Below are 24,604 nucleotides of genomic sequence, written 5' to 3' on the forward strand. Positions count from 1 at the left end.
TGCTCTTGACTGCTCAATGTGCTGGTGCAAGCAACAGTTGAGAGCTCAGGCAAGGCAGCAAACACTGGGTTTAGAAACTGTCATAAGAAAACAAAAAAAAAAAAATCTCTGATTCAGAGTCTGGAAGGAGCTGAACAGGAATCTCAGCCTAAGTCTCTCATTGCTCCTGGAAAATGTAACCCAAATTTACACTTGGATTTAAGTTAAGCTCTGCATACTCCCTGCTCCACTCCATGCTGGGAGGTAAGTGAAGTTCTGCATACCCCCTTCTCCACTCCACACAGTCAAGTTGCCTCAAGTGTGGGTAATACCTTCAAGGGATAGACTGGACCAGCACATCCCTGTGTGGGGGCCCTCACTACAAGAAAGACATTGAGGTGCTGGAGCAGGTCCAAGGCAACAAAGCTGGTGAAGGGTCTAGAGAGCAAGTCCTATGAGGAATGACTGGGGGAACTGGGCTTGTTTAGTGTGGAGTAAAGGAGGCTGAGGGGAGACCTTCTTTCTTTCTACAACTACCTGAAAGGAGGTTGTAGTGATGTGGGGGCTGGCCTCTTCTTCCTAGTATCAAGCAGTGGAACGAGAGGAAGCAGCCTCAAGCTGCACAAGGGGAGGTTTAGATTGGATATTAGGAAAGAATTCTTCACAGGAAGGGTAGTGAAGCCTTGGAACAGGCTGCTCAGGGTGATGGTTGAAGAGGTTTTAAAGACATGTAGACAAGGTGCTGAGGGACATGGTTTAACAGTAGACTTGGCAGTGGTTGGCTAATGGTTGGACCAATTCTGTGATTCTGTCCCAAGAGATGATTTTATTCACTGATTTCTTCCACCTCACCCCAAGGCTCCTTCCATCTCCCTACTTCCCATTTAGCTTGTGTGGAGTCCTGAGGGGCAAGCTGACTATGAGTCAAGCACATGCCACTGTAGAGATGAAGGCCAAGCACACATGGGGCCAGACTAACACAGGTACAGCCAACAGGTTGAGGTAAATTGTTCTTTCCCTTTGTCTGATGTGTTAATGCCCTCTTCTTGGATCTGTTTTGGAGTCCCCAGAAGAAGATAGTGTCAGGCTGAAGTGACAGTGGCAGGCTGAGGCCACCAAGATGGTCTGGAGCACAAGACGTGAGAAAAGGCTGAGAGAAGTGGGTTTGTGCATCCAGGAGAAGGGAAGCTGAAGCTTCTTACTGTCTGAAGCTACCTAATGGGAGGGTGGGCAACAAGACAGAGCCAGACTCATGCTGGAAATGCACAGTCCCAGGACAGAAGCCAGCAGCACAGTCTGCAGCTTAACTTCAACAGGAGCATGGTCAGACACTGGAACAAGCTGACAGAGATGCTGTGGGATCTCCATCCACAGAGATACTCAAAGAGGAACAGGACAGCAGCCCAAGCAACCCAATTTAACCTTGAAGGAAGTCCTGCTTTGAGCAGCAGGTTGGATCAGACCCTTCTAGAGTCTCCTCGCAACCTGAGTTCTCCCATAAGCCTGCAGCCAGAGGAAGCCACTGCCACCCAGACCTGTCGCGTGGCATCCCTGGCACCACGCCTTCCTTTTGGGATAATGAGCCATGGTTGTCAGGGAGGTTGCCAGGGAGGCTGACATCAGACAGCCCTTCCCTATAGATCATTCTGCACAGCAGCACCAGCAGTTCCTCATCTGCAAACGAGGCAGGAGGGCACCCAGAGGAAGCCCCGAAGGGTGTTTTGCGTCACTGGCCCCGGTTGCCTAGCACTGCTGGGGACCGCTGAGAGGGGCCACCAGCTCCAGGGCCCCGGTGGCTTTTTCACCCTGCCTGTCCTGCCTGAGAGGCAAACCTTGCCGAGGAGCCTCGCGGAGGAGCGGCGCAGGCGATGGCAGCCGAGGCAGGGCTGCTCAAGCTGCCCTTCACCCACGACGACCAACTCACCCGCCGCATGAGGCTGCGCTTCCAGAGCCTGCAGCAGAGAAACCTGAGGCCCCAGGACGGTGAGAAGCTGCTGCAAGCCCACGAGCACGTCTACAGAGTGGATTTCAGCCAGCAGCACAACCTGCGCTTCCTCCGCTGGGACATCCAGTTGGAGAGACCTGGCAAGGTCACAGTGACCGGCACCTCCCAGCACTGGACTCCTGACCTCACCCACCTCATGAACCGGCAGCTGCTGGAGCCAGCAGGCATCTTCTGGAAGGAGGCAGGGGCCGGGGAGGTGGAGTGCAACGAGGCAGACGCGCAGGAGTTTGGGGAGCGGGTGGCGGAGCTGGCCCGGATCCGCAAGGTGATGTACTTCCTCCTGGCTTTCACCGACGGCCTGGAGCCAGCTCAGCTGAAGGCCTCCATTGTTTTTAAAGCTTGAGCTCCTCTTGCTCAGCCCTTGCTCCAGCTGTGCTTTTCTCTTGGATTTTCCTTCTCTCAGTTCAGTTCTTGGTTCAGTTTCTACCTGCCTTTTTTTTTTTTTGTTCATGAGGGACAGCATGACAAAAAAGGCAACAGCTTGGCACTTCTGGAGCCTCTCAGCCCTGTGAAGCATTCCCCATATGTGCTGTCCTCTGTCTGAATGATGAGGAGAAGGGGTCCATGAGCTTGCTGCTGTATTTCTCTAGAGTAGAAGACTGCATGCTTGTGAACTCATCAGGGATTCAGCAGGTCTGACTGGTGCAGGGACTTGTTGGCTGCCTGAAGCCCTCCAACTGTGGCTACTGCATCCCAACAGCACGATGGGAAAATAAGGAGTTGCCATACTAGAAACACAAGAGACATCCTGGAGAGAGCCTCTGGCTTCCAGTTTCCATCCTAGCTGTTAAAAAGGGAAGGCTCATTGGTGTTGGAGTGCTTCTCCTTGCAAGAATGCTGAGTGCTTGCAGACTGTTGTGACTGTAGATGCTTGGTGTCTCTGAAGACCTGTCTCACAGAAGATCACCTTGCTGAGAAGCTGAAGCACATTTGGACATGCTGTGGTCTGCAGATTGCAAGCCCACTGGACAAACTGGTGCAAGGAGGTTGGACCACCACCATTTCTTGCTGGGGGTCCCTCTGGGAGGTGTGCTTCAGCATGTTGTTCACGGTGTGGTGTCTGGAGGTTGATGGTCCTGAGATGGGTTGGAGCAGGTGTGCAAGTGAGCCAGCAGCTCAGAGCAGGCTGTGGGTCTGAGCCAGCAGTGAGTCCTCTGCAGCCAAAACTTCTGCTGTAACTGTGGCTGCTTGGTGTCTCTGAAGATCTGTCCCACAGAGGATCACCTTGCTGAGAAGCTAAAGCACATTTGGACATGCTATGGTCTGCAGATTGTAAGCCCACTGGACAAACTGGTGCAAGGAGGTTGGACCACCACCATTTCTTGCTGGGGCTCTCTCTGGCAGGTGTGCTCCAGCATGTTGTTCACATTGTGCTCCCTGGAGGTTGGTGGTCCTGAGATGGGTTGGACCCGGTGTGCAAGTGGGCCAGCAGCTCAGAGCAGGCTGTAGATCTGAGCCAGCAGTGAGTCCTCTGCAGCCAAAACCATTTGTGCATTGTCATGCCTTAAAGCACCCATAAATATATTTATTTTGGAGCATCTATAGAGATCCATGAGGCTGCAGAGCACTTTGCAGACCACAGAGCAGGAATCTGCTGTTTCTGTCCCTGCAAAGCAGTACCTAGCAGAGAGGGGAGATGGGACCTTTGGTTCTTAGGAGCAGGAGATAGTTTCATGCCTGGCTTGTCCCATGAGTATGAACTACTAACTCTGGATGCTCCTTTTTCCTCCACCAAAAAGTGAAGGCTACTTTCAAAAGACATTTCTACCTTCTCCACCAAAGTACCCTTCACTTTTTGGTGAAGGAGAAGGGAAGAGTCAAGTATTACTATAACTGATATTTTGCTAAGACTGCACTCAGGTATGGCTGAGCATTCCTCAAGGTATGGCCTGAGATTTTCCTGAGATGTGCAAGACGAGGGCAGTGATGGAAAAGCTAGGACAAGGTGATTCTGTACCCATGAGCTGTGCACATCATCCCCCTGAAAGTCCAACCTCTTCTTCAAAGCCTCCAGAAATGCAGACTTCACAACCAAAGCTCAGCAACCACAGCATCATACAGGCATGTCATAGGCATTGACAGAGAAATTGGGCTACTTTAGAAAGAGTGTGGCCAGCAGGTTGAGGGAGATTCTCCTCCCCCTCTTCGGCTACTTGAAGGGTGTGGCCAGCAGGTTAAGGGAGGTTCTCCTCTCCCTCTTGGGCTACTTTAAGAAGAGTGTGGCCAGCAGGTCAAGGGAGGTTCTCCTCTCCCTCTTGGGCTACTTTAAGAAGAGTGTGGCCAGCAGGTTGAGGGAGATTCTCCTCCCTCTCTTCGGCTACTTGAAGGGTGTAGCCAGCACGTTAAGGGAGGTTCTCCTCTCCCTCTTAGCCTACTTTAAGAAGAGTGTGGCCAGCAGGTCAAGGGAGGTTCTCCTCTCCCTCTTGGGCTACTTTAAGAAGAGTATGGCCAGCAGGTTGAGGGAGGTTCTCCTCCCCCTCTTGGTCTACTTGAAGGGTGTAGCCAGCAGGTCGAGGGAGGTTCTCCTCCCCATTTTGGGCTAGTTTAAGGAGAGTGTGGCCAGCATTTTGAGGGAGGTTTCTCCTCCCTTTCTACTCTGCCCTGGTGAGACCACATCTGGAGTGTGTCCAGGTGTGGGGTATCCATTTCAAAAGAGATAGGGAACTGCTGCAGAGAGTCTAAGGGATGGCCATGAGGATGATGGCCTGCAGGTCGAGGGAGGTTCTTCTCCCCCTCTGCTCTGCCCTAGTTAGACAACATCTGGAGTATTGTATCCAGTTCTGGGTTCCCCAGTTCAAGAGGGTCAGGGATGTGCTAGAGGATGTCTGATGGAGGACTACAAGGATGATGAAGGGACTGGAACATCTGATGAGGAAAGGCTGAGAGACCTGGGGCTGTTTAGTCTGGAGTAGAGAAGACTAAGAGGAGATCTTATTAAAGTTTGTAAACATCTGAAAGGTGGGTGTTCAAGAAGAAGGTGCCTGGCTCTTTTCAGTTGTGCCCTCTGATAGGATGAAAGGCAACAGATAGAAGCTGGAACAGAGGAAGTTCCACCTCAACATTAGGAAAAGCTGCTTTAGTGTGAAGGTGACAGAGTATGAGAACAGGCTACCCAGAGAGGTTGTGGAGTCTTCTTCTCTAGAGACTTTAAAGACCCATCTGGATGTGTTCCTGCGTGACCTACCTTAAGTGATCCCTCTTTGCAGGGGTGTTGGACTCAATGATCTCTGGAGGTCCCTTTCCACCCCTACCATTCTGTGATTCTGTGTCTTTGTTTAAACCCCAAGAAATGCTGAAGTCAGTGAGGAGAGGTAAAAATGAATGCATCCCTGCTTGGCCATAGCATGGACCCACTGTGAGCCTGACCCACTTGTAGGATCCTGACAGCCCTTCCCATAGGACACCTCTCCTTGTACATCCCAGAGCCTGGCTACTAACCACATAGATCCAATAGCAGGAGCCTTTGCCAATATCCAAAGGGATTTCTCATTCCAAGTCTCACAATATGCCTTTGCTACTTTCTTGGTTGCTGGGGTAGAGCTCTTGCTGCAGATCCCTCATTGGGTGTTGATGTACCACAGTAAATAAAAGCCTGCTGAAGTGGGTTCCCCTTAAGGACTGAGGCTGTGTGTGTCTTCTTCATGCTCTTTCTGGACAGCCCAATAAAGCAGCACCCACTGCTTTTCAACTTGTTGGTATTTTTGAGCATCTTTTAATCTCCAGTAAAAAGTAAAATGGGCACAGACCTTCTTTTCTCATCACGTGAAAGGCTTAATGGAGAAACTTAGCACTTTTGTGTGATTTGGAGAGAGGTTTGAAGCTGGGCAGAAAAAGGGAAATGATCCTCAGGTGGATCCTCCTTTCCATCAAGGCTGGGGATGAAATGGGGTGGTTCAAGCTCTCTCTGCTGGAGGGAAGATGAGCCTCTTTATATCAGTACTGAAACTTTCCCTACAGTTTCAGTCTCTCATACAGGCCTTCAGGTACACCACTCATTCCCATCTCCCAGGGGAACTTCATCCCTGTCTGTACCAGACTGGCACAACTGGGTCTCACTTTCCTCTTCCTGATCTGGCAAGCTCCCAGCAGAGGAGCCCCCGCTGAGAGGAACCAGTGTCTACCAATTCCTCCTTCTAAGCAGGGACATTGCTCCAGTCACAGTCCTATTAAAAAAAAATGAGAAAAGCCCTAAGCCAGCTTGGGGGAGTGAACCTGGTGTTTCTGGGCTCCCAATTTGCCTGTCTCTGAGGACTTTCACTCTAAATGTGTCCCACTAAAGGGTGCTACAGCTCCAGATTTTGGGAACCCCTCAGCAAAAAGCAAACAGTTGGGTGAATGAGATGTGGTCTCCACTGCCTCAGTGAGACACAACTGAGTTGAGTCCAGGACTCAGTGGGATCCTGGGTGGTCCCTGGCATGCTCTCCTGCATACACTGAAGAGGGATGGAGGAGTTTCCTAGGAGTGGATGAGATCCCTGTACCTCAGCTGCATGATCATCTCCTGGAAGGACCTGGGCTTCAGCTACTGCTGGGCTTCTTAGATGTGCCTCAGATGAATCCTTCAGGAAATCCACAGCATCAGGGTACAGGCAGGAGCTGTGCTTTCTGCCTTCAAGTGTTGTGTCCCAATAGGTACCACAGCCAGAGCTGCCACCTCTCCCCCAGAGACAGGGGAGTCACAGACACCTTGGCCAGGAGGTGAAGCAACTGGAGGGATCCTTGGCCTGGGTGTGACGTTGTGCTCCAGGAGGTGCTGGGGAGAGGAACCTGGTATTTGAGCTCAAACCTTGCACTTTGGCAGGTTGAAGACACCTTGGGCTCTGGTTTGTCTTGTTTCTCTGTGGGTTAGTGTAGAAACAACCAGGCCTTGCTTCTTTTGCTTCTTGATCCTCTTTTGCTGCCTTCAGCATCAGAGAGTGTTTTCAGTGCTGGGTTTGGTTTGGGGCTCCTCACTACAAGAAGAACATTCAGGTGCTGGAGCACGTCCAGAGAAGAGCAACTAAGCTGGTGCAGGGCCTTGGACACAGGTCCTGTGAGGAGAGGCTGAGGGAATTGGGGCTGGTCAGTCCTCAGAAGAGAAGGCTGAGGGGAGACTTCATTGCCCTCTACAACCTCAGAGGAGGTTGGAGCGAGGTGAGGGTTGGTCTCTTCTCACATGCAGCAAGTGACAGGATGAGCAAGTGGGCTCAAGTTGTGCCAGGGGAGGTTCAGGTTGGATGTTAGGAAAACTTTCTTCACAGAAAGGATCATCAGGCATTGAAACAGGCTGTCCAGGGAGGTGATGGAGTCACCATCCCTGGAGATATGTAAAAGACACATGGATGTGGTGCTTAGGGCCATGCTTTAGTGGCAGTAGCTTAGCATTTGCAATAGGACTTGATGATCTCAAAGGTCTCTTCCAGCCTTAACAATTCTATGATTCTGCAATTCAGCACTGTCCTCGAATGAAAGGATGGAGAAGGATGGTGGGGACCAGTATCTCCTGCCACCACTCACAGCATTGACAAGTCTCAGAGCCAGCCAGCTGGAAGCTGTTGCCACCAGCTCTGGGTGACAGGCTGCCTCTAATCAATGCCCTAATCATTTCTAAGCCCACATTAATAGCAAGTTGATTAGCACAATGGTCCTCAATGACAATTCATTAGGATCAGCTCCAGCCAGGAGAGGATTGATGGGGACTGATGGAGAGCTGTCTGGCCTTTCCTGGCACTCTCCCAGGGGGAGTCTGGGGCATCATTGTCAGCACTTCTGGAGAACACCAAACCCTCCAAAGGAGGCTCTTCTTCATGGCTCTGTCTGCTCTACCTCTATTGATCCAGATGAGTCAAGAGTGCCAGTAAGCTCACAAGGCCTGATGTCATCATTAATATTTCAGTGTAGGAGCAATAAGAGCTCTGGCAGCTGGATCATTGCTGGTAGCTAAGGAGTCAGGAGGCTCTCCAGAGAGCTGTCTCTGCAGGGTTAGAGATCTGTGATGACAGCCAAGAAAAAATGCAAAAGGCTCTGGTAGCTGGACAAGGGCCAAGGCACAGTGCAGGGGTTCTCAGCATGGCCCAAGACCTCCTCAGGAGCCTCTTTCCATGCAGTGGAGCTGTGTCCTGTCTTATCTCACCCCAGGAGAATGCTCATTTCATGTACTGGAATATAGTTATCCCTGTGGGCACATTGGGGTTTTCCTTACTGAGGTCATGGTGCTTTGGGAGCAGGTAAGGAGAGAAGCAGAGGTGTGGACAATTGGTCACATTACTGCAGCTGAACTGCTCGGTACTTGTCAGCTATCAACAACACCACCTGCACATGGCCTCACAGCCCACCTTGGCCATGACGTAAAACCATGGTTCCTTCACCCTCAGCAAAAGCTGAGCTGTGGTGGGGCAGTTCCCTGCTGTGTGCCTCTGTGTCCTGGTTCTCAACAAAATGCAGATCCTCCTAGCTGTAGCCATCTGTGTGTGGCTGTGCCCATTTCTGTCCTGGCTGCTGGGTGGATGTCCCATGCAAAGCAAAGCTGGTGGTGCCTGCAGCCCTGGAAGATTATGGACTTTGGTAGTTAACCCTTTGCTTGTGCCTGTCCCACTGGCAGGGCAGATGGCAATGCCACCAAACCTGCACTGCCTCAGGTGCTCTCCTCTTGTCCTTTTTTCATCAAGTCATCTCCTTGTGGTTACTTGGTTGAGTGTGGCAGCTCTTGACGGGGAAGAACGGAGATCTTGTGGGGATGGGGAGATTACTTCTCCCATTTTTCTTTAGCAGAGTAGATATATGCAGAGTGTCTGGTCCCTGTTCATCGCCACCAGGTAGATGAATCCTCTTGGGCCACTCAAGTTGCACCAGAAGAGAATCAAAGAAAGTGTCCTTTCTTAGTGGCACCCTGCTGACACCAAAATGAACAAAATTAACCATGCATGGTGAGACCAAAGACTCTTCTACTCCAATAGCCTGCTTACAGCAGTAGATGGCAGCAGATGTCCAAGGTAGAATTATAAGAAAGAGGACAAGAAGTTTCAGCTCCATCTTCCAAGGTGCAATGAAGTCTAAGCTTTTTCAGTACATGTTAAATTAGCCTGCATTGGAGGAACCAGATCCAAAAGCTGGCCACAACAGGCTGTTAGGAAGTCCATCGCTCTTCCTTGTCTTTGAAATTGTCTGCATTAGCTCTGGGATGAGAATCAAACCCTGCAAAAAAAAGGGAATAAGCTGGGGGGACTGGTTGACAGTAGGCTGAACATGAGCCAGCAGTGTGCCCAGGTGGCCAAGAAGGCCAGTGCCATCCTGGCCTGGATCAGGAATAGTGTGGCCAGCAGGAGCAGGGAAGTCATTCTGCCTTGTACTCAGCACTGGTTAGGCCACACCTGGAGTGCTGTGTCCAGTTCTGGGCCCCTCAATTCAAGAAAGATGTTAAGATGCTTGAACAGAGAAGGGCAACAAAGCTGGGGAGGGGTCTGGAGCACAGCCCTGTGAGAAGAGGCTGAGGGAGCTGGGGGTGTTTAGCCTGGAGAAGAGGAGGCTCAGGGGAGACCTCATTGCTGTCCACAACTACCTGAAGGGAGGTTGTAGGCAGGTGGGGGTTGGTCTCTTCTCCCAGGCAGACAGTGAAAGAATGAGAGGACACAGTCTCAAGCTGCTCCAGGGGAGGCTTAGGCTGGGTGTTAGGAAGAAATTCTTCCCAGAAAGAGAGATTGGCCATTGGAATGTGCTGCCCAGGGGGGCGGTGGAGTCACCATCCCTGGAAGTGTTTAAAAGCAGACCGGATGAGGCACTTAGTGCCATGGTTGAGTTGATTAGATGGTGTTGGGTGATAGGTTGGACTTGATGCTCTCTGAGGTCTTTTCCAACCTGGTTGATTCTGTGATTCTGTGATTCCTCTCTCACAGGTCATCCCAGACTGGAAGGAGCAGGAGTGGAATCCTGAGAAACCTGACAGCTACGCAGGAATCTTCCACTTCCAGTTCTGGCGCTTCGGTCAGTGGCTGGACGTGGTGATAGATGACCGCCTGCCCACGCTCCACAACCAGCTCATCTACTGCCATTCCAACTCCAAGAATGAGTTCTGGTGTGCCTTGGTGGAGAAAGCTTATGCCAAGTAGGTATCCAGGATGACCTGGGACCTGAGAAACTTGGATTTCCTCTCTGTTCATTCATGAGCTGGTTTGCACTGGTGGAAACAACAGCTTTGCTGGGGAGGAGTAGGACATACCTCAAACAGACACAGACTTGTGGATGTGGTGCTTAGTGGCATGGCTTAGGGGTGGACTTGGTGGTGCTGGGTTAACAGTTTGACTTAGAATCTCAGAATCAGTTGTCAGGGTTGGAAGGTTCCTTAAGGATCATCTTGTTCCAGCCCTCCTGCCATGGGCAGGGCCACTTTCCACTAGATCAGGTTGCCCAGAGCTACATACAGCCTGGCCTTAAAAACCTCCAGGGATGGGGCTTCTTCCACCTCTTTGAGTAACCTGTTCCAGTGTCTCACCACTCTCATGGTGAAGAACTTCTTCCTAACATCTAATCTAAATGTCCCCTCCTCTAGCTTGGATCCATCCCCCCTAGTTCTATCACTACCTGACACCCTAAAAAGTCCCTCCCCAGCTTTCTTGTAGGCCCCTTCAGATGCTGGAAGGCTACAATAAGGTCTCTTTGGAGCCTTCTCCCCCCCGGACTGAACAGCCCCAACTCTCTCAGCCTGTCTCCATAAGAGAGGTGCTCCAGCCTTCTGCTCGTCCTCATGGCCCTTCTCTGGACACTTGATGATCTTTATGGCATTTTCCAACCTAGATTGTTTTATAATTCTATGATTTTATGAGAAAAAAAACAACACCTTTCTTTAGCCTTAATTTGCCCTCAAAGCAAAATATTCTCCAACTCCATATTTAAGTAATCCCTGTCCAAAAGGTTTCAAGTTCCCTCTACTTGGTTCTGTGACATCAAGCAGCATGGATTTTCTTTTTTCACCTTAGTTTACTGCCCTCACTCCCTGAAAGTTTCATAACAAATTTCTGTCCCCAGGCTGTCCCAAGAACTGTCCCAGACCCCTTAAAATGCCAAGCCAATGTTGTTGTGCCATTCCTGTCATCCTCTTTCAGGCTGTCAGGCTGTTACGAGGCCCTGGATGGAGGGAACACAGCTGATGCCTTGGTAGACTTTACTGGTGGGGTCTCTGAACCTATTGACCTGACTGAAGGGGACTACATTGCTGATGAAGCCAAGAGAAACCTCCTCTTTGAGCGTGTGTTGAAGGTGCACAACCGAGGAGGCCTCATCAGCTGTTCCATCAAGGTAAGCAACATTGCCTGTATGGCTCCACCACTGCTTGGGGATGTGGTGGGGTCACCATCCCTGGAGGTATTTTCAATAAACCCATGGATATTGTGCTTAGGGACATGGTTTAGTGGCAGTGGCTTAGCAGTAGTGGTGGGATTGCCAGCTCTGGGCAAGAGGCTGGACTTCATCTCAAAGGTCTCTTCCAACATGGTGGCATGGGGATAGAATGCATCTTACACTGTTGGAGACCTCTAGACTGGATTGGATAAGTGATGGCCAAGGGTTCCTACTTCTTCCCATGAGTGGCAATGAATCAAAATTGAATGGCAGTCCTCTTTATTCCTCATTGCTATGAGGAGTGGCTGAGGGAGCTGGCATTGTTTAGCCTGGAGAAGAGGAGGCTCAAAGGAGACCTTATTGCCATCTACAACTACCTGAAGGGTGGTTGTAGCCAGGTGGGGGTTGGTCTCTTCTCCCAGGCAACCAGCACCAGAATAAGAGGAGACAGTCTCAAGCTGCACCAGGGGAGGTTTAGGCTGGATGTTAGGAAGAAATTCTTCCCACAAAGAGAGATTGGCCATAGGGATGGGCTGCCCAGGGAGGTGGTGGAGTCACCCTCCCTGGAAGCGTTTCAAATAAGCTTGGATGAGGTCCTTAGTGCCACGGTTGAGTTGATGAGATGGTGTTGGGTGATAGGCTGGACTTGATGATCTCTGAGGTCTTTTCCAACCTGGTTGATTCTGTGACTCTGACTCTGTGACTCTGTGATTCTGCGACTCTGTGACTCTGTGATTCTGTGACTCTGTGACTCTGTGACTCTGTGACTCTGTGACTCTGTGACTCTGTGACTCTGTGACTCTGTGACTCTGTGATTCTGTGACTCTGTGATTCTGCGACTCTGTGACTGTGACTCTGTGACTCTGTGACTCTGTGACTCTGTGATTCTGTGACTCTGTGATTCTGTGACTCTGTGATTCTGTGACTCTGATTCTTTGACTCTGTGACTCTGTGACTCTGTGACTCTGTGACTCTGTGACTCTGTGACTCTGTGATTCTGTGACTCTGTGATTCTGTGACTCTGTGATTCTGTGACTCTGTGATTCTGTGACTCTGATTCTTTGACTCTGTGACTCTGTGACTCTGTGACTCTGTGACTCTGTGACTCTGTGATTCTGTGACTCTGTGATTCTGTGACTCTGTGACTCTGTGACTCTGTGACTCTGTGACTCCGTGATTCTGTGACTCCGTGACTCTGTGATTCTGCGACTCTGTGACTGTGACTCTGTGACTCTGTGATTCTGTGACTCTGTGACACTGTGACACTGTGACTCTGTGACTCTGTGACTCTGTGACTCTGTGACTCTGTGACTCTGTGACTCTGTGACTCTGTGATTCTGTGACTCTGTGATTCTGCGACTCTGTGACTGTGACTCTGTGACTCTGTGACTCTGTGACTCTGTGATTCTGTGACTCTGTGATTCTGTGACTCTGTGATTCTGTGACTCTGATTCTGTGATTCTGTGACTCTGTGACTCTGTGACTCTGTGACTCTGTGACTCTGTGACTCTGTGATTCTGTGACTCTGTGATTCTGTGACTCTGTGATTCTGTGACTCTGATTCTTTGACTCTGTGACTCTGTGACTCTGTGACTCTGTGACTCTGCGACTCTGTGATTCTGTGACTCTGTGACTCTGTGACTCTGTGACTCTGTGACTCTGTGACTCTGTGACTCCGTGATTCTGTGACTCCGTGACTCTGTGATTCTGCGACTCTGTGACTGTGACTCTGTGACTCTGTGATTCTGTGACTCTGTGACTCTGTGACACTGTGACTCTGTGACTCTGTGACTCTGTGATTCTGTGACTCTGTGATTCTGTGACTCTGTGACTCTGTGACTCTGTGACTCTGTGATTCTGTGACTCCGTGATTCTGTGACTCCGTGACTCTGTGATTCTGCGACTCTGTGACTGTGACTCTGTGACTCTGTGATTCTGTGACTCTGTGACACTGTGACACTGTGACTCTGTGACTCTGTGACTCTGTGATTCTGTGACTCTGTGACTCTGTGATTCTGTGACTGTGATTCTGTGACTCTGTGATTCTGTGACTCTGTGATTCTGTGACTCTGTGATTCTGTGACTCTGTGATTCTGTGACTCTGTGACTCTGTGATTCTGTGACTCTGTGATTCTGTGATTCTGTGACTCTGTGACTCTGTGATTCTGTGACTCTGTGACTCTGTGACTCTGTGACTCTGTGATTCTGTGACTCTGTGATTCTGTGACTCTGTGACTGTGACTCTGTGACTCTGTGATTCTGTGACTCTGTGATTCTGCGACTCTGTGACTCTGTGATTCTGTGATTCTGTGACTCTGTGACTCTGTGACTCTGATTCTGTGACTCTGTGACTCTGTGATTCTTTGACTCTGTGACTCTGTGACTCTGTGATTCTTTGACTCTGTGATTCTTTGACTCTGTGATTCTGTGACTCTGTGATTCTGTGACCCTGTGATTCTGTGACCCTGTGATTCTTTGACTCTGTGACTTTGTGACTCTGTGACTCCGTGACTCTGACTCCGTGACTCTGACTCCGTGACTCTGACTCTGTGACTCTGTGACTCTGTGACTCTGTGACTCTGTGACTCTGACTCTGTGACTCTGTGACTCTGTGACTCTGTGACTCTGTGACTCTGTGACTCTGTGACTCTGTGATTCTTTGACTCTGTGACACTGTGACTCTGTGACTCTGTGACTCTGTGATTCTGTGACTCTTTGACTCTGTGACACTGTGACTGTGTGACTGTGATTCTGTGACTCTGTGATTCTGCGACTCTGTGATTCTGTGACTCTGTGACTCTGTGACTGTGTGACTCTGTGACTGTGTGACTCTGTGACTCTGTGATTCTGCGACTCTGTGATTCTGTGACTCTGTGACTCTGTGACTGTGTGACTGTGATTCTGTGACTCTGTGATTCTGTGATTCTGTGACTCTGTGACTCTGTGACTCTGTGATTCTGTGACTCTGTGATTCTGTGATTCTTTGACTCTGTGACTCTGTGATTCTGTGATTCTGTGACTCTGTGACTCTGTGACTCTGTGATTCTGTGACTCTGTGACTCTGTGACTCTGTGACTCTGTGATTCTGTGACTCTGTGATTCTGTGATTCTGTGACTCTGTGATTCTGTGGCTCTGTGATTCTGTGACTCTGTGACTCTGCCTCTGTGACTCTCTGTGTGTCCCCCTGGCAGGCCACCTCGGCAGCTGACATGGAGGCCCGGCTGGCCTGCGGGCTGGTGAAGGGCCATGCGTACGCCGTGACCGACGTGCGGAAGGTACGGCTGGGCCATGGCCTCCTGTCCTTCTTCAAGTCAGAGAAGCTGGACATGATCCGCATGCGCAACCCCTGGGGCGAGCGGGAATGGAACGGCCCCTGGAGTGACACGTGAGTTGGGGTGGGCAGCAGCACCTGCTGGGAGCAGCTGGGCTTGAAACTAGAAGAAATGCTTTCAAGATGCCCTGGGGAAGGTTCAGGCACGTCCAAGTGCCAGGTTCTGCATATTGGCCACAACAACCCCATGCAGAGCTACAGGCTGGGGACAGAGTGGCTGGAGAGCAGCCAGGCAGAGAGGGACCTGGGGGTGCTGGTTGACAGCAGCTGAACAGGAGCCAGCAGTGTGCCCAGGTGGCCAAGAAGGCCAATGGCATCCTGGCCTGCATCAGGAATAGTGTGGCCAGCAGGAGCAGGGAAGTCATTCTGCCCTGTACTCAGCACTGGTTAGGCCAAACCTTGAGTGCTGTGTCCAGTTCTGGGCTCCTCAGTTTAAGAAGGACATTGAGACACTTGAACATGTCCAGAGAAGGGCAACGAGGCTGGGGAGGGGTCTGGAGCACAGCCCAGAGAGGAGAGGCTGAGGGAGCTGGGGGTGTTTAGCCTGGAGAAGAGGAGGCTCAGGGGAGACTTTATTGCTGTCTACAACTACCTGGAGGGAGGCTGCAGCCAGGTGGGGGTTGGTCTCTTCTCCCAGGCAACCAGCAACAGAACAAGAGGACACAGTCTCAAGCTGTGCCAGGAGAAGTTTAGGCTGGAGGTGAGGAGAAAGTTCTTCCCAGAAAGAGTAATTGCCCAGTGGAATGTGCTGCCCAGGGAGGTGGTGGAGTCACCGTCCCTGGAGGTGTTCAAAAAAAGCTTGGATGTGGCACTTAGTGCCATGGTCTGGTTGATTAGTTAGGGTTCAGTATTGATTGGACTTGATGATCTTGGAGGTCTCTTCCAATCTGGTTGGTTCTGTGTGATTCACAGAGAGGGTTCTCAAACATTGGAATGGTCTGCCCAGGGTGGTGGGTTGAAATTACCCCCAACATACAATTGCCAGACTAGCTCAGATGGAAGCAAATGAAGCTGTATTTACAAGCATAACTACAATCTAAAACATGAAATGCAATGAATATGTACAATACAATGGTTACATATATACACAGTTTATAAACAACACAAGAACCCCCCTGGATAAAACCAGGGGGTTACCAACAGCTTCCCCTTCCCTCCTTCCTTCCCCCCCTGTACAAGGTGAAAGAGAGAGAAGAGCAGAGGGTAGGCTGTTAGTACTTAGCTGTAACAAGAACGCATCCAAGGTCAGCAGCAGCTAAGCAAAACCAGCCAGCATCTGCCAGAGCAAAGAAAGCCAAAGAGAGAAAAAGTTAGTGTATACAACTAGCTTTATGTCAGTAATCACACCAATGGGATTTAGACCTTATCATGAGACCTTATTGCTGTCTACAACTACCTGAAGGGAGGTTGTAGCCAGGTGGGGGTTGGTCTCTTCTCCCAGGCATCCAGTGACAGAACAAGAGGACACAGTCTCAAGCTGTCCCAGGGGAGGTTTAGGCTGGATATTAGGACGAAATTCTTCCCAGAAAGAGAGATTGGCCATTGGAATGGGCTGTCCAGGGAGGTGGTGGAGTCACCCTCCCTGGAAGTGTTTCAAATAAGCCTGGATGAGGCCTTTAGTGCTGTGGTTGAGTTGATGAGATGGTGTTGGGTGACAGGTTGGACTTGGTGATCTCTGAGCTCTTTTCCAACCTGGTTAATTCTGTGATTGTTTTCCCTTTTACATCCAATGGTAATTTATTTGTGTTCTATCACTTTCTATTTGAGATCTGTGGGAAATTTTCTAGGCACAGCCTAAAACTGCCACACCAAGGCTGTGGTAGAATCACCATCCCTGGAGGAGTTTAAGCAGCTTGTGGACCTGGCACTTAGGGACATGGTTTAGTGTTGACCCTTCAGTGCTGGGTTGAGGGTTGGACTGGATGATCTTTGAGGACTCTTCCAACCAGATGTTTTCTGTGATTCTGTGAAACAAGAGGCATGAGACAATTCAACTAGAGCCACACCCAAAGGATTACATCCTTGAGCAGTTGTGGGATGCCAACCCATGTCTTGTTTCACTGGGTTAAATTCATTTTTTGTCCTGAGGTTCTTGGAGGTCAGGAGGAGGGTGGCTGAGCTTGGCACACCTTCTCATTAAGACTCTGGTGGATGTTGTGGTGAAACCTTCAGCATGTTTACACAAGTGAAGGATGATTATAGCTCACTTTTCCATTCCCAGTCTTGTTCCAGCAAAAATAGCACCCAACAGAATCAACTTCTGCCACCACTGACCACTGTGGTGTCTGTGGCTGGGAGGAAGAACCAAGGCCTGATGTAACCAGAACCTTTGCCAGACTCCATTTTGTTCTCTACATTGATGGGTTGTGACTGTACTGGCCAAACAAAATCCTGCCAAGCTGGATTCAGCTTCACTGATGAGGAGGGAAGTCAAAGCTCTAAGGCATGCTGCACTCCTTCCATGTTTGGAAGATGAGCTAAAAAAAAAAAGCTATATGGGGACTGGTTGCATGGCTGGAGCTTTACACAGGCCTTGTGCCCTTGAGAGAATCTGCTATGGCCACACAGTCTCTTGAATTCTTGTGTGTCCCCCTTGTCCTCACAGTAATGATCCTGTACTCTTCCCACAGCTCTGAGGAGTGGCAGAAAGTGAGTAAAAGTGAGAGAGAGAAGATGGGGATGACAGTGGAAGATGATGGAGAGTTCTGGTGAGTCCCTCCTGAAGTTGTTAGCATGGGCCATGCCCACAGAGTCCTCCTACCCCATCAAGCATGTGAGTCATTTCCATGCATAAAACTACCCAGAGCAAATGACCTTCCAAGCCCTAGAACCTTTAGTGAAGCCTCCTCCTTGAGACCATAGGTATTAGCTTTGGATAGCCATGACCCTAGGGTTGCAAGCTGCTCTGTATCACACAGGGTCCAAACCATTTCACCAGGGTGCTGGGAACCTGTTATGAATGTGCTGAACTTAACAGCCTCACCAGATATGTTTCATCCAGCATGTGCCCAGCTGTGGAGCAATGGGCACTACTCTGCTTCTCCCACTCCAAAACTCATAGCTGAAGAAGTATTTACTGCACTCATGGAGAAGGTATCTCAGACACCAGAGGCCACCCACACAGTGTCTAACAGGTGATCAGTGCAGAGCCAGCAGTGTGCTCAAGTGGCCAAGAAGGCCAATGGCATCCTGGCTTGCATCAGGAGTAGTGTAGCCAGCAGGTGTAGGGATGTGATTGCCTCCCTCTGCTCGACATTGGTGAGGCCATGCCTTGAGTCCTGTGTTCAGTTTTGGGCCTGTCACTGCAAGAAAGACATTGAGATGCTAGAGCACTTCCAAAAGAAGAGCAGCCAGGCTGGTGAAGGACCTTGGACACCAGCCTTATGAGGAATGGCTGAGGGAACTGGGGATGTTTAATAAGTTTAATAAGGACAAGTGCAGGGTCCTACATCTGGGGAGGAATTACAGCAGACACCAGTACAGGTTAGGGGCTACCCTGCTGGAGAGCAGCTCCAGAAAGACCTTGGAGTGTTGGTGGACAGCAAGTTCTGCATAGAACAACAATGTGCTCTTGTGGCCAAAAGATTGTGTCCAGCAGGTCTAGGGAAGTTCTTCTACGTCTCTGCTCTGCCCTGCAGAGACCACACCTGGAATACTGCGATCAGTTTTGGGCTCCCCCGTTCAAGAAAAACAGAGACCTGCTGGAGAGAATCCAAGGGAGAGCCAGGAGGATGCTTAGGGGACTTGAGCATCTCCCTTATGAAGAGAGACTGAGAGCCCTGGGGCTGTTTTATCTTGAGAAGACTGAGAGGGGATCTGATCAATGTCTATCAATATCTGAGGGGTGGGTGTCAAGTGGAGAGGGCCAAGCTCTTTTTGGTGGTGCACAGTCATAAGAAACAGCAGGTCAAGCTTGAACAGAGAAGATTTCACCTCACCATGAGGAGAAATTTCTTTCCAGTGAGGGTGACAGAGCCCTGGAACAGGCTGCCCAGGGGGTTGTGGAGTCTCCTTCTCTGGAGACTTTCCAAACCCACCTGGATGCATTCCTGTGTGGACTACCCTAAGTGATGCTGCTCTGGCAAGGGGGTTGGACTCAATGATCTCTTGAGGTCCCTTCCAGCATCTGATATACTGTGAGACTGTGATACTGTGATGTTCAGTCTTCGTAAGAGGAGGCTGAGGGGAGACCTCATTGCCTTCTATAGCTACCTCAAAGGAGGCTGGGGCTTGGTGGGGCTCAGTGTCTTCTCACATGCAACAAGTGACAGGACAAGAGGAAAGAGGCTCAAGTTGTGCCAAGGGAGGTTCCGTGGGATGTTAGGAAAACTTTTGTCACAGAAAGGGTTATCTAGGGTTGGAACAGGCTGTCCAAGGAGATGGTGGAGTCACCATCCCTGGAAGTGCTGAAAAGACATGTGCATGTGGTCCTGAGTGGTTTAGTAGTAGTAGCTTAGTGGTGGGATTGCAAGCTCTAGGCAAGCAGTTGGACTTGATCTCAGAAGTCTCTCCAACCTCAATGGTTCTGTGATTCTCCTGTTGAGGGGAATGAAGCAGCATAACCCAGCTCTGCTCTTTCCTAACTTAGGATGACCTTTGAAGACTTCTGCAAATACTTCACGGACATCATCAAGTGCCGTCTCATCAACACATCCTACCTGAGCATTCACAAGACCTGGGAGGAGGCAGTGCTCCATGGGGCATGGACCAGAAGCAGTGACCCCCTGAAGAACCGCAGTGGAGGCTGTATCAACCACAAGGACACCTTTTTGCAGAACCCTCAAGTGAGTCATGGAACAGAGGAACCTTCTGGAGCCTTCACACGTACTTCCAAGTGTTTAAATCTATTACAGAGACCTGGAAGGTTACCAGACCTCTGGCAGATTAAATGTGCTCATGACCATTTTCTGGCTGAGACCCCTGTCACAGCATGATCATCATCCAGGCCAACTTTATTCACCTTATCACTCTTACCAGGGAGACTGCATCCAAGTGCCTAGTGTAGAGCCTCTTGGCACAGCAAACAAAACCAGTACCACAGTGTAGCAATGTTCATTGGTGCCACTCAGACATGGCCAGAAACTATTTCCAACGATTTGGAATGTCCAAATGATTCAGTTCCTCTGCCCAGACCTTGGCACTATTAAATTTGCCAGGACAGGTGCAGTCTACAGAGCCATTTCCTTCTAGCTTGGCCTTTAGAAAAAGCCATGCTCTGAAGTTCATCTCCTGGAGCAAGCTCTTCTGTCCTGTCCTGCTCCAAACTCTGGGGTTCTCAGTAACATGAGCCAAGTTCTTGTGAGTCCTTCGTTTAACAAGCAGATGAAGGTCTGGTCCACTGCAGGAGTTCTGATCAAGGATGTGGGAGAGTTGTTTCCTTCTTCCAGCTCTGTATTAGCCTTCTTAGATCTCTGTGAACATCAGTTCCTACTTCCATGCCTTGTAGGAGGGCTTGTGGCATGCTGCACAGGGTGAAAGTCTTTGGTGTGAGATTGCATCTAGACTCACAGGAATCACATGATGGTTTGGGTTGGAAGGGACCTTTAGAAATCACCCCTGGATGATCTCCTTGGATTCTGCTGAGCAATTCAAAGATTGGATTTTCCAAGTCTTTTTCTAAGGCCAGGCACAAAGGTCTCTGGCTTGGCAGGATGATGCCAATTCCCAAGAGCACTGGATATGAGCTCTCAATGCTGGTAACTGAAGCCAGGCTGTCCCTGCAGTTAGGCACATGAGGAGGAGCTGAGATTAACCCTTACTGTTTTTCTACCCTTACCCAAGCCCAGTGGTCATGTCTGAGTACAAGCTCTCTCTCCCCTTTCACCCTTTGCTTTTAGTATGTGTTTGATGTGAAGAAGGCAGAAGATGAAGTGCTGATCTCCATCCAGCAGAAGCCAAAAAGGACCAGTCGCAAAGAAGGCAAAGGAGAGAACTTGGCCATAGGCTTTGATATCCATAAGGTAAGGCACAGTTCCTGCATGCTGGCCTGCATGCCACCATAAACTGTCAGTGCTGGAGTGGTCCATTGGTCCTGCATGATCATTGGTGTTGTTCCTTTAAGCATCTGGGTGCCTGCTCCCTTCTAAAGATGATGAGAAATTTCTGAGGTGAACAGGGACAGCACGGGAAAATTCTCCCTGCTGACAGCAATGGTTAGTCTGCTATCTCCAGATGTTGAAATCCATTAGGCTTATCCTCATGTGTCACTTGCTGAGCCCCCAGTGAAACACTGGGATGCAAGAGATGAGTCCCTGAGCCAACAGTGTGATTCTGTGGAACAGGCAGATTCTGTGATTCTGGAACAGGCTGCCCAGGGGTGTTGTGGAGTTTCCCTCTCTGGAGATATTCAAGACCTGCCTGAAGGCATTCCTGTGTGATTTGGTCTAGGTGATCCTGCTCTGGCAGGGGGAGTGGACTGGATGATCTTTTGAGGTCCCTTCCAGCCCCTAATCATAGAATCATAGAATCATAGAATTAGTCAGGGTTGGAAGGGACCACAAGGATTGTCTAGTTCCAACCCCCTTGCCATGGGCAGGGGCATCTCACACAAATATTCTGTGAGTCTTTGATTCTGTAATTCTTTGATTCTGTAATTCTTTGATTCTTTGGTTCTGTGATTCTGTAATTCTTTGATTCTGTGATTCTTTGATTCTGTGATTCTGTGATTCTGTGATTCTTTGATTCTGTGATTCTGTAATTCTTTGATTCTGTGATTCTGTAATTCTTTGATTCTGTGATTCTGTGATTCTTTGGTTCTGTGATTCTTTGATTCTGTGATTCTTTGGTTCTATGATTCTTTGGTTCTGTGATTCTGTGATTCTTTGATTCTGTGATTCTGTGATTCTTTGGTTCTGTGATTCTGTGATTCTGTGATTCTTTGATTCTGTGATTCTGTGATTCTTTGGTTCTGTGATTCTTTGGTTCTGTGATTCTGTGATTCTGTGGTTCTGTGATTCTGTGGTTCTGTGATTCTGTGGTTATGTGATTCTGTGATTCTGTGATCCTGTGGTTCTTCGGAGTTGGGAGGACCACACCCACACTTGTTTTCCCCCCAGCCCATCTAGGACTGTTTGGGTGGTTCCCTTAACTCCAGCTCTCCCAAGCACCGCAGGGGTCAGTCCTTGCAGTCTGGCCCCCGAGGGTGGACACAAACACGCTGTCAGTCCGTGCTGCCCTGCTGACCATCCCACTGTGGCCTCTAACCCAGGTGGAGCTGAACAGGAACTACCGGATGCACACCTTGCAGCAGAAGGTGGCCAGCTCCATCTACATCAACTCCCGCAGCGTCTTCCTGCGGACGGACCTGAAGGAAGGCCGCTACGTCATCATCCCCACCACCTTTGACCCTGGGCATGAGGGAGAGTTCCTCCTCAGGGTTTTCACAGATGTGCCTTCAGACTGCCGGTAAGGAGCGAGAGCAGTGGTGGGGAGGAGCTGGCTGCTTGGGGACAGCCTTGTCCTTTTGACATGGGGCTTGTCCTGACTGGAGTTGCTCCTAGCCTTGTGTAACAGTGTGAGAGCTGAAATCCCCCTCCCATACCGACAATAGCCAGGCTAGCTCAGTCTGGAAGCTGTATTTACAAACAAAACTACAATCTATGATGAAATGCAATGAGTATCTACAAGTATACACTATTCACAACACATCTCCCCTGCAAGGAGATAACAGCTTGCATGTCCTCCCTGGAGCAGAGAGGGAGGGAGTTGTGGGCTCCCGAGTTCAGGAGGGACAGGGATCTACTCGAGAGAGTCCAACAGAGGGCTGTGAGGATGATGAAGGGACTGGAGCACTCCTCCCAATCCTCCCCCTATATTCTGGCCTAGTGAGGCCAAATCTGGAGTATTTCATGCAGTTCTGGGCTCCCCAGGTCAATAGACACAGGGACCTGTTGAAGAGAATCCTGCTGAGGGCTACAAAGATGCTGAGAGTCCTGGGGTTGTTCAGTCTGGAGAAGAGAAGACTGAGAGGGGAATTTAATAAATGTTTATAAATATCTGAGGGCTGGAGGTCAAGAGGGAGGGGACAGGCTCTGCTCAGTTGTGCCCTGTGATAGGACAAGGGGCAATGGATATAAAGTCCAGCACAGGAGGTTCCACCTCAACATGAGGAGGAACTTCTTCACTGTGAGGGTCACAGAACACTGGAACAGGCTGCCCAGAGAGGTTGTGGAGTCTCCCACTCTGGAGACTTTCAAGACCCATCTGGATGTGTTCCTGTGTGACCTGTGCTAGATTCTGTGGTGCTGCTCTGGCAGGGGGGGTTGGACTCGATGATCTTCAGAGGTTCCTTCCAACCCCTAACATCCTGTGATCCTGTGAAAAGGGAAGAAAACTGATTTTGCAGCCAGCTTTATAGGGATGCAGGATTTATTGGTATGAAATACATCTATACCTCCTGGACACTCTGGGCCCTCAGGAGGTCTGTAACTTTGTGGTTCTTAAAGGCTCCTAGCCTCTAAACTGCCACATGTTTTTCCTTGCAGAGAGCTGACACTGGATGAGCCACCACACACCTGCTGGAGTGGGATGTGTGGTTACCCACAAGTTGTATCCCAGATCCATGTTCTTGCTGCAGCTGGGCTCAAGAATCAGGACTCCCAAGGAGGTACTGGTCTTTCCATGCCTGTTGTCTAGTCCCAGAGGAGATGAGTGGTGGCTGTTTCAGTAGGAAAAGGTTTCATCAGGTGACAGATTGCTGGGATTTTTTGTGTTCTCAGGTTGGTTTTTGGTGAATTGTGCCTGATTCAGACACCAGAGAATGAGAAAGTCCATGCAGGCTCCAGTTCAGTTCTTGCTGTAGACATGATCTGAGAGCTGTTATATTTAGGCTGTTGTCTAAGACCCTCAGGAGATCTTCCCAGCACTTCCCCAAAGCCCTCAGCAGTGGTCCTGTAACAATCCAGGCTCTTCTCCTGAGTATGAGCAGCTGTAGAAGTCATGAGTCTTGTTTAAAGGCTTCCTGGTTGGAAGGACAACGAAGCAATGCAACAGGTTAATGTGTTGAGGTAGTGTTCATCACCAGAGGCTGGATTTCTGTCAGTAGAGGGCAGATCAAGTTTAGCTCATTTTGGGATGGTGTAGCTCAAGAGCCTCTCTCTCTATTTCCTGCAAGTCCTGCTCCACACTTGGTTCCTAGAAGCCCTCTGAGACAACCTGAGCCATCACAATCTCAGCCCACTGTGTTTTTGCTTCCTACTCCTCCAAAGGTTCATTTTCTTGGTCCTACCCTGCTCTGATGCAATGTGGACATCCAACAGTTCTCTTGCATGAAAGACAGCAGCAGCACCACTCCTCAGCATGTCCTGCAGCCACACAGAATCCCATGTTCAGCTGTCTTAGGGTATCTGGACCAAGAAAGGCAGGGATGTTGATGACTTGTACTGAGAGATCATTGAAGTTGGGATGAGAGATCTAGGGCTTGTGATTAGAGAAGCAAATGCCTTTCCACCATGGGAATACATGGAATAAGGTTTAGGGTGACAGGTTGGACTTGATGATCTTTGAGGTCTCTTCCAACCTTCTTGATTCTTGAATACATCAGATCCTAGCCTTTTTCCCTCGTTTCCTGAGTCAAGGAGATGTATTGAGTGTGGCAGGCACTTTCAAGTCAAATTTAAAGCACAAAAATTGAAAGCTTAAGATTTAAAAAGTCTAAATTAAAAACTTGGTTGAAATAATTTACTTTTTTTTTCCCACCCAAGCTTTATTGTCAGGGCTGCTTATAACTGGAACCCTGAAAGTAATGAGGAGGATCCTGCTCCTAATGGGGTGTGTTGAGAAGAGAGAACCTCAAGGGAGGTTCTCCTCCCAATCCTTTCCCTATATTCTGGCCTAGTGAGGCCAAATCTGGAGTATTTCATGCAGTTCTGGGCTCCCCAGGTCAATAGAGACAGGGACTTGTTGAAGAGAATCCGACTGAGGGCTACAAAGATGCTGAGGGGCCTGGAGCATCTCCCTGACAAGGAAAGGCTGAGAG

General features: G+C 49.7%; 2 protein-coding genes across 2 annotated transcripts in view; both read left to right on the top strand.

Moving 5' to 3' along the window:
* CAPN5 (calpain 5) overlaps nt 1–24,604 on the top strand; it is a 63,626-nt gene that overhangs the window by 33,960 nt on the left and 5,062 nt on the right. The window contains exons 3-10 of the mRNA XM_054382313.1: nt 9,856–10,064; nt 11,062–11,254; nt 14,489–14,682; nt 17,259–17,336; nt 19,217–19,412; nt 20,466–20,588; nt 21,836–22,032; nt 23,112–23,233. Of these exons, the coding sequence (XP_054238288.1) occupies nt 9,856–10,064; nt 11,062–11,254; nt 14,489–14,682; nt 17,259–17,336; nt 19,217–19,412; nt 20,466–20,588; nt 21,836–22,032; nt 23,112–23,233 (1,312 nt within the window). The remainder of the gene's footprint in view (nt 1–9,855; nt 10,065–11,061; nt 11,255–14,488; nt 14,683–17,258; nt 17,337–19,216; nt 19,413–20,465; nt 20,589–21,835; nt 22,033–23,111; nt 23,234–24,604) is intronic.
* On the top strand, nt 1,848–2,327 carry OMP (olfactory marker protein). The gene has a single exon (XM_054382324.1). It carries the CDS (start codon nt 1,848–1,850, stop codon nt 2,325–2,327), a length of 480 nt encoding a protein of 159 aa, XP_054238299.1.

This window comes from Indicator indicator, chromosome 1 (genome assembly GCF_027791375.1).
Source record: "Indicator indicator isolate 239-I01 chromosome 1, UM_Iind_1.1, whole genome shotgun sequence".
Lineage (NCBI taxonomy): Eukaryota > Metazoa > Chordata > Aves > Piciformes > Indicatoridae > Indicator > Indicator indicator.